At 34.7% G+C, this 16,353-nt stretch overlaps 1 protein-coding gene across 1 annotated transcript; it reads left to right on the top strand.

Annotated features, from left to right (window-relative positions):
* Window positions 1-6,280: 6,280 nt before the first annotated feature.
* On the top strand, window positions 6,281-16,064 carry LOC132750110 (chitotriosidase-1-like; the record flags this gene model as incomplete). The annotated part of the gene is given in 7 exon segments (XM_060740055.1): window positions 6,281-6,322; window positions 12,471-12,525; window positions 13,824-14,010; window positions 14,468-14,720; window positions 14,863-14,987; window positions 15,323-15,446; window positions 15,876-16,064. Coding segments are annotated over 7 exon segments (960 nt in total), but the record flags the coding sequence as incomplete, so codon positions are not given.
* Between the last annotated feature and the right edge of the window lie 289 nt (window positions 16,065-16,353).

The raw sequence follows: 16,353 nt of genomic DNA, 5'->3' as shown, positions 1-16,353 counted from the left end.
CATGTCTTACAAATGCTTCATCTTTACTAAAAAATCACTTTCGGGCATATAATGCTCTGTCTAGCGGTGCTCTTGTTGATGCTTACAATTCTCAAGGTCTTGTTCGTTTAATGAAAGGTATTACGGTGTTTTTTTCCTGAAAGGCTGTCAGATAAAGTTGCGTATGTCAGTTTCCAACTCCGTACGTTTAGCCAAATTCATCATTGTAACGGAGTAAAAAACATGAGTACATAATTATGATGCTTTAAATGTTGTGAAATTGCTTTTGAATGATTTTTCTCACAGGAACATATGTGCACAACCAGAAATTTAACAAACAAACCCATAATTTGCTCTTAAATTTACACCGTTGATGCCGATACACAAAAAATTCTCCGTATCGCTTTTTAGTTATTCCGAGTCTCATCACGTGACCGTTATTTATAGACGGGACATTTAGATTTGCGAACTGAAAGGCGTTTAAACGCTTTCCCCACGACATTGGAGAAAATATATACATGTATTTCAAACGAATTGCCAAGCCAAAGAACACATATCAATGCCACTGATTCTGTTTAAATGTCCCTTATACGCAGGTACAAAAATATCGTTTCGTAAAAGTTTACTATTTTTTGTGACATTCGATCATTCCTTAATGGAGCACCTTTACTTGTGTGGTCTTTGACATGGTTTTGTTTTTATACTGATTACTAGGACATTATGCTGAACAAAGAAAATACTTATTACATGTTATTACTTTATGGAAAATAAAATATTAAATACAAAAAATTACAAAATTTACTAAAAATTTTAATAAAAATAAAACTATTTTGCCTGACTAATGCAGTGACGACTTTTTTTGCATATTGTGACTTTTATTTGGTAATTAGCGTGAAAGTGTTGTCTGCATTTTGTAAATAACTTTTCTTGTTCACTTTAATTTTTTTTACTTTTAATTTACATTGCATTTTCAAAATTTGCATGAAAACTAGCATGTGTCTGGAGGTATGCTGCTTTAACATATTTTTCTTTGACCTAATTTTCGCGAACAGAAATATATTTAACTAGTAAAACTTGATTTAATAGACTTGTCTTAAAACTTCATATATCATTAACAACAAGTATTTGTTTCAACTAACTTATTGTCAATATTAGAACTTCGGCCCTATTTAACGGAACAAGGACTTTTCGGTATGGGCTTTTTTATTTCTTGTCAACAATCTTACTTATTTTCCGTGTACTGTTTGTGTAATGTCCTTTATCATAACCCCTCGAGCAAGAATACGAATGTCAGCCGTTGTTAAACACTTAAGATCTTTACGCTATATTTACTATTTAGGTGCGAAAATTCAATAGCATAATTACTCAATTTCTTGGTCACTAATGTGATAATGTATATAGGGAATTCCAAAATAGTAATAAATCAGAGCGGGCGCTGTGGTGCAGTGGTAACGCTGTCTGACTACAAATCTAGGGGTTGCGAGTTCGATCCCCCGCTACTTCACTAAAATTATTTACAATCTTTCGTACTCTGACTCACAGGACACTACTCACAGGCTAACCTGACATACACAGGACACTACTCACAGACTGACCTGACATACACAGGACACTACTCACAGACTGACCTGACATACACAGGACACTACTCACAGACTAACCTGACATACACAGGACACTACTCACAGACTGACCTGACATACACAGGACACTACTCACAGACTGACCTGACATACACAGGACACTACTCACAGACTAACCTGACATACACAGGACACTACTCACAGACTGACCTGACATACACAGGACACTACTCACAGACTGACCTGACATACACAGGACACTACTCACAGACTGAACTAACATACACAGGACACTACTCACAGACTGACCTGACATACACAGACACTACTCACAGACTGACCTGACACACACAGGACACTACTCACAACTAACCTGACATACACAGGATACTACTCACAGGCTAACCTGACATACACAGGACACTACTCAAAGACTGACCTGACATACACAGCACACTACTCACAGACTGACCTGACATACACAGGACACTACTAACAAACTGACATAACATACACAGGACACTACTCACAGACATACAAAGGACACTACTCACAAACTAACCTGACATACACAAGACACTACTCACAAACTGACCTGACATACACAGGACACTACTCGCAGACTAACCTGACATACACAGGACACTACTCACACACTGACCTGACATACACAGGACAATACTCACAGACTGACCTGACATATACAAGACACTACTCACAGACTGACCTGACATACACAGGACACTACTCACAGACTGACCTGACATACACAGGACACTACTCACATACTGACCTTGATATACACAGGACACTACTCACAGAAGCCACTACTCACACACTGACTGACCTGACATATACAGGACACTACCACATAGTTGACATGACACACAGAGCACTACCCACATAGTAGACATTGCACACAGAGCACTTCCCACATAGTATACATGGCACACAGAGCACTACCCACATATTAGACATGACACACAGAGCACTACCCACATAGTAGACATGGCACACAGAGCACTACCCACATAGTAGACATGGCACACAGAGCACTACCCACATAGTAGACATGGCACACAGAGCACTCCCCACATAGTAGACATGACACACAGAGCACTACCCACATAGTAGACATGGCACACAGAGCACTACCCACATAGTAGACATGACACACAGAGAGCATCATCATTGTCATCATCAGTACATCATCACCGTAACTTATTTGAATTATTGAAAAACATATTTATCTAGATGTGTGAAGCACATAAAAAAATGACAGCAAGGAATTCAGGTGTACAATTTCTGTAACAAATATGAATGGTCCTTAATGAAGTTTTAAAACAATTTTTTTCGGGTCCCATCCAATTTATTCTCCCCGTCCAAACGATGAGTATAGGTCAGGTAATCATCCTTTACTAACTTTACAAAATAACTTCTGCTCACACATTTATTAACAATAACTCATGATTATAGCATGGGGTTATTGGCATACCCTAAATGATTACCTCCCTGTTATTGGATGAAACTGAAAGGTTGAAAACATGGATAAATAGTTGGGATTCCGAGTCCTAGCACAAGTGTACATTAGTCGCAGGGCCGCCAGACCGCCACCTTCGCGCCACCAGGCCGCTGGGCGGCTAGGCCGCCAACTTCACACATCTTCAATCAAATAAAGAATTTGTATCAATTAATAAGCTCAAAATATTTTTTTCTCACATTTTCCATTTATTTTAAAAGAATGTACACCTTTCACTAATCCCATTTTTTAAGTTAATAACATCATTTTCCCGTTTTTCTTTTATTTACATATTTTATAGAAATAATGATAATCTTAGCAGAGACAAAGGTATAAAATCTGGAAAATCTTAATAAGAGATTTCAGAAAAAATGTGCTTGATTATATGTTGAAAGGGCCATTTATTTAGGTTATCTAAATCTGATATTTAAGAAACTTGACTAGATGTAGATGCGGCCTTTAGTAGTAGTCCGTATAGGCAGTACTCAAAAATAGCATCAACTATTTAAAGCGGCATGCCTCCAGATTTATGCTTATTTTCATGAACATTTTGAAAATGTATTTTAAAGTAAAATACTGTGAAGTGAACGAAGAAAATAATTTACAAATTGCAAACGGCAATTACAATCCACGTAAATTACCAAAAAAGAGGTCAAAATATTCATAAATACCTCTTACTGTGTTACTAACGCAGAAGAATTATAGTGATTGATATTGCAAAATCAATCATTAATCGCAAAAATTATGTAAGTAATAAATTAAATATTGAATCTTTTTACTTTTCTTAAGATCTTAATACATTTTCCTAAAAATTGAATTTCTTGAAATATTTTGGCTCATCTGGAGGCGTGCAGCTTTAAGTAGTCACACATTAAGTGCGGAACTTTATAATAATGTAAAGTTCTAACTGGTGGGGGGGGGGGAGGTCTAGATGGGATGGTGGGGTTTCCATTCCCCCACCCCCAAGATTATAAAAAAAACGTTTTAAAGGCCCATTATGCTTTTACTTGTATTTCTGAAAAAAACTTTTTAATTTGGGTGTACTTCTATACATGTAGTATCCAAAGAGTTAAGGCCTTAACAGACGGTAGGATTTTGAAGTACAACATCAATTTAAACTAAGATGTACAAGCAAATCTTACTATTTGAAGGCTACTATTTCTTGAATTCACACAACTTAATACTAGATTTACAGGATAGGACATGTTCTATCTCTTAATACTTGTTGTAAAGACCTCCCACGATGACAGATCCCATATTTACCAATTATCCCCTGATAATGTGTTTAATGAATGAAATTCCAGAACAATAAGGGTTGTAAACATAGTACATGTAGTAAGATGGGGTAAAAATGATGTTGAAAAAAAAACTCCTCAGGAGACCCAAAGTCGTGGTATGTTCGAATTCCAAATAATTCAGAAAATGATAGTGTCACAGTATTGAACTGTTCACTTATAAGGGGAGGAAGTTTGTAAGCGGCTGGATAGCTCAGTCAGTAGAGCCGCAGTACTGTATTCCGAGGGTCCAAGGTTTCGAGTCTCGGTCAGGCTGCACATTAATCTCGCCCTGTGACAATTATAGACCTTTTTTTAAAAAAAATGGAAGGGTTTCAATTACTCATGGAGAAAAAAAATTATTTAGTGAGTAAAGTATGTAAGGGATTAATTGGGAGGGAACTGTTTTTAATGGAAACCTGATGATTCCTACAATTTGAAAGCAGAATTACTGTCTGAATGCATGTGTTGTATTGCCATGAAAATTGTACATCATATCTCTAATTAGTGTTGTACAACTAAATCCTACCGTCTGTTGAGGCTTTTACTCATTGGCTAATTACCTGAACCTAATTTTTTCATCTGTTCCATTTTGGCAATGAGCATACAGTTATAGTGAATTAGTATTTTATATAGATACTAAAATACTTAAATGTTTACATTTTGCTATTTTTATGACAAATTATTTCACATTTATCGTTACTTTATTCAGGTAACAAGCATCTTACATTTCTTACATTTCTCTGATACCATTATTTAAGCATTATAAAATTCATGTTTGCCCTTTCTAAAGATGTAAGATTTCCCATCAGAAAAGCCTCTGGCGAACGGTTGTTATGGAGCCTACAAAAAAACTTATGTTTGTTGACAAGCTTAATGATTTATTTGTAAAAATCACTATTTAAAGTCCGATCGAGAAACATGATGTTTCACTAGAACATTGTTATGGAGTATATTTATAGTTCTTGGTAAAAAAATATTGACTGCATTTTATTTCATCCCTATTATATTTAAAATGGGGCTAAATATGGCACAAAAAGTTATCAAGGGCTAAATATGGCACAAAAAGTTATCAAGTAAATGACTGACACAGGATATTTCACAGCATCTTTTAATTTTAGGAATACATTCACAATTTATGTACTAGAGTACTTTGTTATATGGAATCAATTTTTAGATATTTCAAATGGTAAAATTAATGAAACTTTTATCACTTAAGCATCAAACAAAGTATCGACCGCCATCTTGAACTCCACCTCAAATATTTCAATGTCGCAGATCGAAAATAAGTCAGTACTCAGTATTTAAGCAGAACTCCTTCAGAAATCTGGAACCCTAAGTGCGTTGATTTGTAGAATATTAACGCACTTTGGGGTCAATTTCTCGATTTTGACCCCAACGTGAGTTGGTCCCCAAAGTGCGTTGGACCCCAAAGTGCGGTGTTACAATGCTTCATATCCCCGTATCGCCATTTTGAGCAAAATTCCTGATTTTTACATGTACCTTAAATACTTAAGATTTGACAAAAAGTTCTCTATTCTTCTATTGTCTTATTTTCATGGACTCAGAACGGTCTTGATATTAGTGATTTAATAATATTTTCTTTTACATAATATGTAAATGATTATAACATTGCAACCTAATTATCATGTTTTCTTTGTATATTTTCATATTTTTCTTAATTATACATGACTATATTGAATAATGACTGCCAAAATGGCTGTTACGTTTTGTCAATGTAGCTATTTAGAAAATTTTACAAATCGGGAACCATTTATTTCTCTGACACTTCATTCTTATAAACATTTATTAATTTCCAGAAATCTGATCAATGGGCTCGAATATTTAAGCTTAGGTTTTAATAGCGATATACGAACGGACTTTATCTAGGACATATTTGCACGGATATTATCTGTGAAATATGTTTACGGACTTTATCCATGCATTATAGCGTCTTTGTTTTACAGGTACGTTACAAATTCGAACTTTGCAATGTAAATTTCATGTATTGAAGATAAATTTTACATTTAAAATAGTAGCACACAAACAAACGAACGAACGGGCGGACGGACGGACGAACGAACAAACAAACAAAAAACTCTTACTTTTATCTTGCTTCTAAATGAAAATTGTTTTTTTTTGTTATCTTTGCGTTTAAATATCATTCTGTTTTCAATGGATCTCCTCGATTGTGTTTTGACGCTCACCAAAACTTTGTAGCAAACAAATAAGAGTAAGCGACATAAAAGAGTTTGCATAGTTTGCATAAGTCATGACATGTGCTGTTTCGAACCCCGTCGAAAACGGCCAGTGGTCTATAATGCGAGGCGGCTTATCAAGCTTGGAGTCGTAAGCTTCACAGGTTCATGTTTGCAAATTATATAATCATCAACACCACACGAGGCATTGCTTAACCATAATTACGATGAACGTGCCCATCTTTCAATCTGAAGAAAAAAACAACATAAAAACATTCATCATTTTTAGGGAAACAATTCAAAATATGTTTTTACTGAATGTCGAACAGTATTTTTTAGATCATAGTCTGACGGCACGGATGTGCCAGCTGATCTTGGTCTGTACTGGTCGATTGGGTAGATCCTATTGCCGCCAGCAGGTTCAAAGTTTAAATACCCAAACTATCTTTTGTTAAAACACAGATTGCATGACCTATCAATTTCTGATCATTTTAATGCAAAAAGTATGCTCTGTGTTAGGAAATAATAGTTAAAGACAACTTTATCACTCATCGTGTACCTAATTTTTTATAGGGATACTTTGAAAAATAATGATGCATTTTTTGATTATTATTTTTCAGAGTCGATTTTGCTCTTCTGTTGAAAAGCTATTTTGTAAATAGCTTTTTAGGAGAAAAATGCCCCAGTTTGTTATAACAGAACACCCATCTTCCTGTAATTTCTTAAGTGTGCACCTAATTTAAGAAAACACGTCGTAAATAAATGCTGGGCAGAATTTTTAGTTTGTAAACACTTTGCTAATGCATTAGTCACCCGTTGAATATTATTATTGAACGCTAAGATTTGTGCATATTTTGACCAAACTGACATGTATTGCGATAACCTTTGACACCTTAGTGATTTATCACATTTGCATAACAAAAATATTTCAATATTGACTTGATATGGTTAAGAATGAGGGCAATACCGATTGATATTGCCTATTTTTAAACATTAAATAATTGACGTGTGCATGAAATATTTTGTTTTATAAAATTAGATAAGTAACAGCAATAAAAAGACAGAAAAAAAAGAATGTGATCGGATATGAATTGATTAATAATTGTTTGTTTGGAAATTGTCGCAACTTCTTTTTTAAGCAGAATTTTACATCCGGTGTATTCGATTTTCAAAAGGTTATTCTATTCTATTATATTCTATTCTATTCTATTCTATTTCACTCCACTCCACGCCACGCTATGCTTTTCCGCTCTGTTCCATTCTACTCTATTCAGTTCTATTCTATTCTATGCTATGCTATTCCGTTCCGTTTCATTATATTCAATTCAATTAATTTCTATTCATTTTTTTTTTTCGATTCTATTCTATTGCATGATTATACATCATACAACGCTATTATATTAGCCTAGTGACTAGACGAAACAAATGAATACGGCATATTGTTTAGTTTTCGCTTGCGACCAATTCTCGCGCGACACAACGAAATTAATTTTGTCGTCCTTCCGCTAGCGAATATCTGCTGCGTATAAGGACGAAAATTAAGAAAAAATGAATGGTATTGTCTTTCCGCTAGCGACAACCCGCGAGATAGGACGAAAATAAGAGAAACTGAATATTTTCTTCTTTGCTAGCGACGTCAACCCGCGAGTAAGGATGAAATGAAGATGATCTTGCTTTTTTCGTCCTTTCGCTAGCGACAACATGGCGCAATTTGATTTTGATAATATTATGAACATTTTAATGTTTTCGTCTTTTAGCTTGCGACAGCCCACCGCGCAATAGGACGAACTTAAGAGAATGACAACACAAAATTTACAGAATTTATCAGCTAGTCTTATCATAAGATATGTAGCCTTTACAGACTTACGTATGTTTGTCTTTTATTACGGTCACTAAAAATACAAAAAAAAATATACTCATTGAACTGTTTGAACGTTGTACATGTACTTTGTCCCAAACCAAAAGAATGTAAAAGACCTAAATAACTTTATAACCGTGCTATTTAATTCATTTAAGTACGTCATGATGAGTTCACCCGGTCAGTTATTGATTACGCCATACTAAGGTCCCTTAATACCATACCCTGTTGCGCATTAAGCCAGGATAAAGGCCAACGGGCCACCGTTTGGGCGAGATTAATACATTCAAATTTATCAAATTTTACCTAATTTCCTTAAGCCGTTTTCAAACATGAGTTATTGAAGTTCGAAAACATGCATTTCAAGAACAACGTTATCGCAATGGTTAAACAGAAATTTTTCAAATACATGAATTAAAATTTAAGATTAGTGCTCAATGTTTAAAGATAATGTCGATCGCCCGATCACCGACTTTTTATCTTTTCGAACGTAAATGTCTAGGCCCCTACCTGTCATAGACTACAAATAGAACAGAAAATCAAGTCAAACCGTATCCAGACTTTGAAGACGAAGGTACGTGCTTTTATAACACTATGAAAAAAATTCATATTGCAATTTTTGAATATAATTTTTAATCTTGTTTCATTAATTTACAAACAAATAAAAGATTTTTTCTCCAATCGTAAAAAAAAACATAATGCATTCTATGTAACATTGCGTTTTTCCCTTTTTGTTATATCTGCATCAATATATGCACAGTGTATTAATAAGATAATGATATATTAAACATAATTCTTGATTAATTAAATTAAATTAATTAAATCTAGGACATAACTATTACTTTAACGGTACTGTAAGATCTTGTACTGATTTCACAATTATATATTTGTTTTATACTTCTTTTTTATTGTATTGTAAGAGATTTTGAAATTCAAAATGTTCATGGTCCTTAGGCTTGAATTGGTGTGATTTATTTTTTAAATAAGATTTCTTTTGTTTATTTCCGTCTGATTTGCAATTGGTTAATAGTAGGGAAAAATGAAATATTCGATTTAAATTTTAAGTCATGATAACTGAACAATTCGAGTTTTAACTTATTTGGAATATTTTAATGCATTTATTTGGAAAAACAACATCCGTGGAGGTGTGCTGTGCTCGTTTATTGGAAATATCTTCACTTATATTAATCATAATACAATTAACATAAAAATAATTTCCCCGAGGTCATTCGGTTAACTTACGTCACCAATGCACGTCATTTCTTCTTTTACGCCGTGTGATATTTCACTTTTAAAGCACAACTCACGGGTATCGATGGAGATAGGAAAGGCCGTGTTAATATGGTTTATCTTTCGAAAATTACTTTTGATTCTTATATTCATCTAACGAAAAGTAACGGTAAATTTTATCTGTGGATATATTCTAAACTCAAAATTTCACCATTTGATAATTAAATGTAAAATGCTGCTTAAGTCGGTGCTAGAGGGCGTGGAAGGTACAGCTTGCGTTTGCTACCACTACCGTCCATGAATACGCTCAAACTAAATTGTGTGGTTTTTGGCCTTCTTAAAGGATTCCGGTTTTTTTATTTACATTTATATTATAGTAACCACATCATAATATTTGGCTTGGTGACGTTTGCTTTACCAACGGACTGAAATGCATTTGAAGCATTATCTTTTAGGTTATTACAAAAAAACCTGCTAAATACGTGTATATTGACATGCAAAACTCTTTTTTAGAACGCAGTCTTTTTTTGCGCCGTGATACACTTGTTTTTAAATTTTAGATTTTTAATCAACTAAGCAACCGACTATACAGATCAAAATGTTATTTGAATAACGCTGTGAATTTTGAATTATGATGATACTTCAACCCAGCAAGTAACAAAATTTGACATGTGTGTGACAAGCTGATAAATGCAGTATTTTTCTAATGTACAATATTGACCGCCTTTCAATCTTGTTTTTTTTGCATTAGGTCATGGGCTTAAACTGGGTTAACACCGACCAGACAATAAAGTTTATTTCTATTCCCTTATTTTTAGTAAAAAATGGGTACATTAAGTATTTAAACTATATAGATCTAGTAGGGTTTTTAATTATTCTTCTTCTTCTTTTCCTTTTTTTCGTTCATCCTTCTTTTATTCCTATTTAAGAGAGAGACAGAAGGTTTTTTTTATAAGAAATGTATGAAACTTAGCTTTCATTATCAAATTCCGATAAGTCTTAGTCATGGGAGTTATTGCCCTTGGCTTAGTAAAATTTTGCAATTTTCAAATTGTGTCGCATGTAACTCAAAAAGTATTTGACCTAGAGTCATGAAATTTTACAGAAATGTTGATCAGCATGTGTAGTTGTGCACCTGGGTATTTTTGTCTGGATTTATTTAGTATTTTTACAGTTATTGCCCTTTACTTAGTAAAATTTTGCAATTTTCAACTTGTGTCGCATGTAACTCAAAAAGGATTTGACATTGAGTCATGACACTTTACAGGAATATTGACCAGCATGTGTAGCTGTGCATCTGGGTATTTTCGTCTGGATTTATTTAGTATTTTTAGAGTTATTGCCCTTGACTTACAAAACTTTTGCAATTTTTAACTTGTGTCGCATGTAACTCAAAAAGGATTTACAGGAATAATGATCAACATCACTAAATTACAGGAATAATGATTCACATCACTGTCAAGCTATGAACCTGAGACTTTGCATGTAGATTTTTTCAGTTTTGTAAGAGTTATTGCCCTTGACTTAAAGTAGTATAAATTTGCAATTTTCAACTTGTTCATGCATAGATCAAAAAAGTATTTCACTTGTAGGACTGAAAGTTTACAAGAATGTTGGTCAGCATGTGTTCTTATAAACCTTGGGGTTTGCTTGTGGATTTATTCAGTATTTGTGAAGTTCTTGCCCTTTACTTAGTAAAAGATTTTTAGTTTTCAAAAAATATTTGACCTAGAGTCATAAGATTGACAGAACAGTGGCGCGGTGGGGGCACCCGTGTCCTATGGACACAATTCTAGTTTTAGGCTTTACTTTTGTGATTCGTGGCGCATTTGATATGTGTACCTTTTGCGTTTATTAAAATTTCTTGATTTGTTGGTGTTTTTTTTTTGTCTTTTATGTCTGTTACGTCGCACCGACACAGTAGAGGTCATTATAGAGCCTTTCCTGTTTGCTGGTGGTGAAAAATCCTCGATTTTCGAATTAGCACAATTGTAAATAAACCAATATGTCCTTTCTATTATTTTACACCACGCAAACAACAACAACAACAACAACAACAACAAAATAAAAAACTACAATACTATATATAAAAAAAACCCCAACAAACAAACAGACTTGGAAATTTCGTGTCGTGTCTTAAAGGAACTCCATTGAGGTGTCTTTGACACAACAGGACTTAAAATAATTTGTCGCGATTAATATTCCATTTGATGTAGGTCTGCATTATTCAATTGTGTGCAAAATTCCAGACCATCGCTCATTCCCATGCAGAATTCTTATTCTATATATGAAAAATGAGCCTAAATTACAAAGCGTTGAGAAGCTTCTCACTTAAATCGGGCTAAGAACAGCTCAAAAGTACATTTTTTTTCAAATTTATTTCTTAAATTATCTTTTGCTTATATTTCTGTTTAAAGTGTCCCAGCGGACCTGTGTAAGGAATTCAAATTTTATGTTTTTGAGTTTTTGCACCTCAGTCGAGTTCCTTTAAATCCTAAGCCGATGAATTTGGAAGCATGGTTATATAATTATATGAAACGCGTCACGACAAAACCAACGTAATGCGTTTGCGACCAGCATGGATCCAGACCAGCCTAAACATCCGCGCAGTCTGATAAGGAACCATACTGTTCGCTTAAAAGGCTTTATTACAAGTAGAGAAACTGATATCGAACAGCATGTATCCTGATCAGACTGCGTGGAGGCGCAGGCTGGTCTGGATCCATGCTGGTCGCAAACCCACTATGTTGGTTTTGTCGTGACGCGGCTCAATTATATATTTTGTATGTTATATATCTATCTATCTGTCATGCAACATCTCTTTTTCAGATGGTACGTTTATCACTATTCTTGGTTGCTGTGGTAGCGTGCGGTGCTGCTACTGGTATGCTTTATTTATTCATTTCCAAAAAAAGAATTTAAATCTAAATATAGAATTAAATTTAAAAATAGATATCAATTCTATATCAGTATATGCCAGTTTATGGCTTTGGAGAAAAAATATTCTGAAAATTTTTTAATACAGCATTATTCAACTTCCCATGTTTAAAATGAAATCAACGTTAAAGCAGCGTATACAAGTATGGGCGAAGAGTATAAACAAAATATGATTGTTTAAGTGGCAGGTGTCCCTTTAAGTTGTAAAACCGTGTTACAAGTTGGCCACGCATCAATTCTTAAACAAAAGAAATATTTTCCTTTTCACTTTAATTGATTTTAACCGGAAGTCGATCAATGATTATGCATGCACTATGCATGCGCGTCCACAACGAAAATCTGTTTTTATCTCTGATCAAAGCGGTATGAGGGTTTTTTTTTCTCAGACATTCTTTTGTAAGTTGGTTTGGCACAAATGGATTAAGCATTTAATCACATATGTAACCAGTATAATTAGTTGTCATCTACCTTTTTAGCAGTTTTATTATATTAACAGTAATTGTCATTCCCTGCGGGCCGGAGCCCGCAGGGTATTGGTACGCGTTTAATTTTTGATGCATGGAGGAGCACGTGACCTGTTTTCGGTACATGGAGGAGCATGTGATCTATTAACCGTACATGATTGGTTAATTGACCTTTTCGAAAACCTAGCTAAATACCGTTAGCCGGTACGTTACGGATTTACCTCGAGTTACATCTGATTAAGAACATAGAACCATTACGTGATATTTCCAATGTTCTATAATTATTTTACCGTTTAAGGTGGAAAATCTTGCATGATGTGTTTGAAAAAAATATTATCAATGATCAATGTTTCTTTAATATCTATCTCAAATTTTACAAACAATAAATTGTTTATAGTGAAAATCTACAAAACATTCGTAGTGACATCTGCCATAATAAATAGACATATTTTCTGCGTAAATTTGTATAAATTTTGCACGGAATTATTCATGCAATGGTATTTAATCATTTTCTTAAAAAAAAAATACCGTAGTTGTTTTATATTCGACATTCTGTCCGGCCTCTGGTCTTCAACGGTCACCAGTCTCCATAGACCTTCTTCTATTGATCGATTATTTTCAACTATATTCCTGATACAAACGTTTATTTATTTTTTCCCCAAACAATAATGAAAATAGTTAAATGAAATATCTTTATATCATTAAAAATGTCTCCCGCAGGAAACCATTTTACTTGTATATTATTTGGGCTGAATATCACTTTTTCTATAAATTCATCAAGCCTCCTTAAGAAGGGTATGCTACTACACAAACTGGGCTCAGTACAGGACCAGTCCGGCCAAGTTTTTCCCGGAAAATGTTGACGCAAGTCTGTGTACACACGTCATTTACGCTTTTGCGAAGATGGTAGGCAATCACCTTGCAGCCTTTGAGTGGAATGACGAGTCCACCGACTGGAGTAAGGGCATGTAAGTAAAACTTGTTTCCGTTGGATTGACAATATATTTGAGCCGCGTCACGACAAAACCAACATAATGGGTTTGCGACCAGCATGGATCCAGACCAGCCTGCGAATCCGCGCAGTCTGATCAGGATCCATGCAGTTCGCTATCAGATTCTCTACTTGTTATAGAGTTGGTAAGCAAACAGCATGGATCCTAATCAGACTGGTCTGGATCCATCCTTGTCGCAAACGCACTGTGTTGGTTTTGTCGCGACGCGGCTCATTTAAGCATTACTGCGAATGTTAACTGTGCTTATAATGCAACAAAATGTAACAATATCGGTTTAAACAATAACATAAAAAGTATTTAATGAGGGGCAACTATTTATCAATCATTGTTTGGTAAGAAATCGACAAGTACCTATGCACGATATGTGAGCATTGGCTTAAGAGGAATTACTTTTGTTTCATATTTTAATCAGGTATGAGCGATTCGCTGGTCTGAAGAAAGAGAACCCCTCAATTAAACTTATGCTTGCCGTCGGTGGCTGGAACATGGGCTCGGCTCCATTCACAGCCATGGCCAGAAGTGATGCCGGTCGCCAGGAATTCGCCAGGACATCAGTTAAATTCTTGAGAAAGAATGGGTTCGATGGTCTTGACATGGATTGGGAGTACCCTGCCAACAGAGGAAGTCCACCCGAGGACAAGCATAGGTTCACCCAAGTTTTACAGGTAAATTTAATTGTGTCCGAACAGAATTTCTTATCATTGTTCGGTTTTATTTGTTTACACTTTTTCACATATACTATATGGTATGTACTCATACATGTATATATCATTTAGCATCAATATCTCCTTTGTATTTGTTTTACAGGCATTACATGACGAATTTGCCCGAGAGAGCATACCCGCTGGTAAGGAACGTCTTTTGCTCTCCGCCGCTGTTGCCGCCGGAAAAGAAAAGATTGATACCGCTTACGAAATTCCAGAAATTTCCAAGTAAAGCTAACATTTTAAAGTTAACAGCTACATTTTAAGAAGTTTAGATTACCCTCAATAATATTTTAGTGTCATTAACTCTTTCATTATTATACGATTAATAAATTTCTTTTTGAAGTACCAATTCTAGTAGAATATGGTAATGTTGCAATGACCACGGAAAAAATATCCAATGTATCTTTAAAAGAAAAGTGTACATACACAAGAAAGTGTACATACACAAGAAAAGTGTACATACACAAGAAAAGTGTACATACACCCATTCACGCATTTATTGTGTAAGATATACATGTATTTCTCAGAACGCCATTATTTTATTATTATTATTTTGTAAGATTGTTGAACTTTATCAATTTGATGACCTACGACTTGCACGGCTCATGGGAGGATCATACCGGACACAACGCTCCACTCTATTCCCGAAGTGCCGAAACCGGAAACGAGACCTACCTCAACGTGGTAAGCTAATAGTTGTCTCTAAATGACTTTTCTGACGTCACGACTCCTTGACAACTTGATCAACTCGTAATAAAGGATCGGTCAGTTAAGCGGTTGAAAAAAATCATCTGAAAATCGTGAGGGGTCGAAAAGTCAAGGGGTCGAATTGTTGTACTTAATGCTAAAGTATATATATTAAACAATCACTCACTAGGAATTTCGTTATGAATTATGCATATATAATTTTACTTTATACCAAGTTCATTATTTCATAAGAAAATGACAAGACTATTTTTTTACTACTTTTGTCAGATCCTTAATTTCTTAAACACTTAAAATACACGCATTAACAAATTATTCAATGATTTTTACCGTTCATGATTGAGGCTCTAATATTTTTTTAAAAAAAGAGAAAATGTTCTGTCAAGTTTCATACTACCGTGATTTAAGGATTGGGCTGCTAGGTACTGGGTGCAGAAAGGAGCTCCTAAAGAGATGATGAACATTGGCATGGGACTTTACGGAAGAAGCTTCAAGCTCCCATACGGCACATCCAGCCACGAGATGGGTTGCCCGGCTAAAGGTGCAGGGGCTGCCGGTCTTTATACCAGGGAAGCTGGGTTCATGGCATACTACGAGGTATGTGTTTTTTCTTTAAAGTGACGTTTCCACATCATTGAAAGGATTGTAGGGTTAGTGTCTCTTTCATGAAAAAAAAAAATATTAGTAGAATTATACATTACTGCGTAATTGAAAATGAAAATACATGAATTTACATATTAATGTTATCATCAATTTAATGCATTGTTTGTGTTGCAATGTTGTATTCATACTTAATAAATTGTCGCTTTGACGAGGCCGTGAGTGTGTGTGCTGATAATATGTTCACTAACGTATCATAATGAAAGGATGAAAGGAACGTTTTGAG

This window comes from Ruditapes philippinarum, unplaced genomic scaffold (genome assembly GCF_026571515.1).
Source record: "Ruditapes philippinarum isolate M1 unplaced genomic scaffold, ASM2657151v2 ctg13528_1_1_1_1, whole genome shotgun sequence".
Lineage (NCBI taxonomy): Eukaryota > Metazoa > Mollusca > Bivalvia > Venerida > Veneridae > Ruditapes > Ruditapes philippinarum.
Note: the sequence above shows the minus strand (reverse complement) of the source record. Positions and strands in the feature narration are given on the sequence as shown.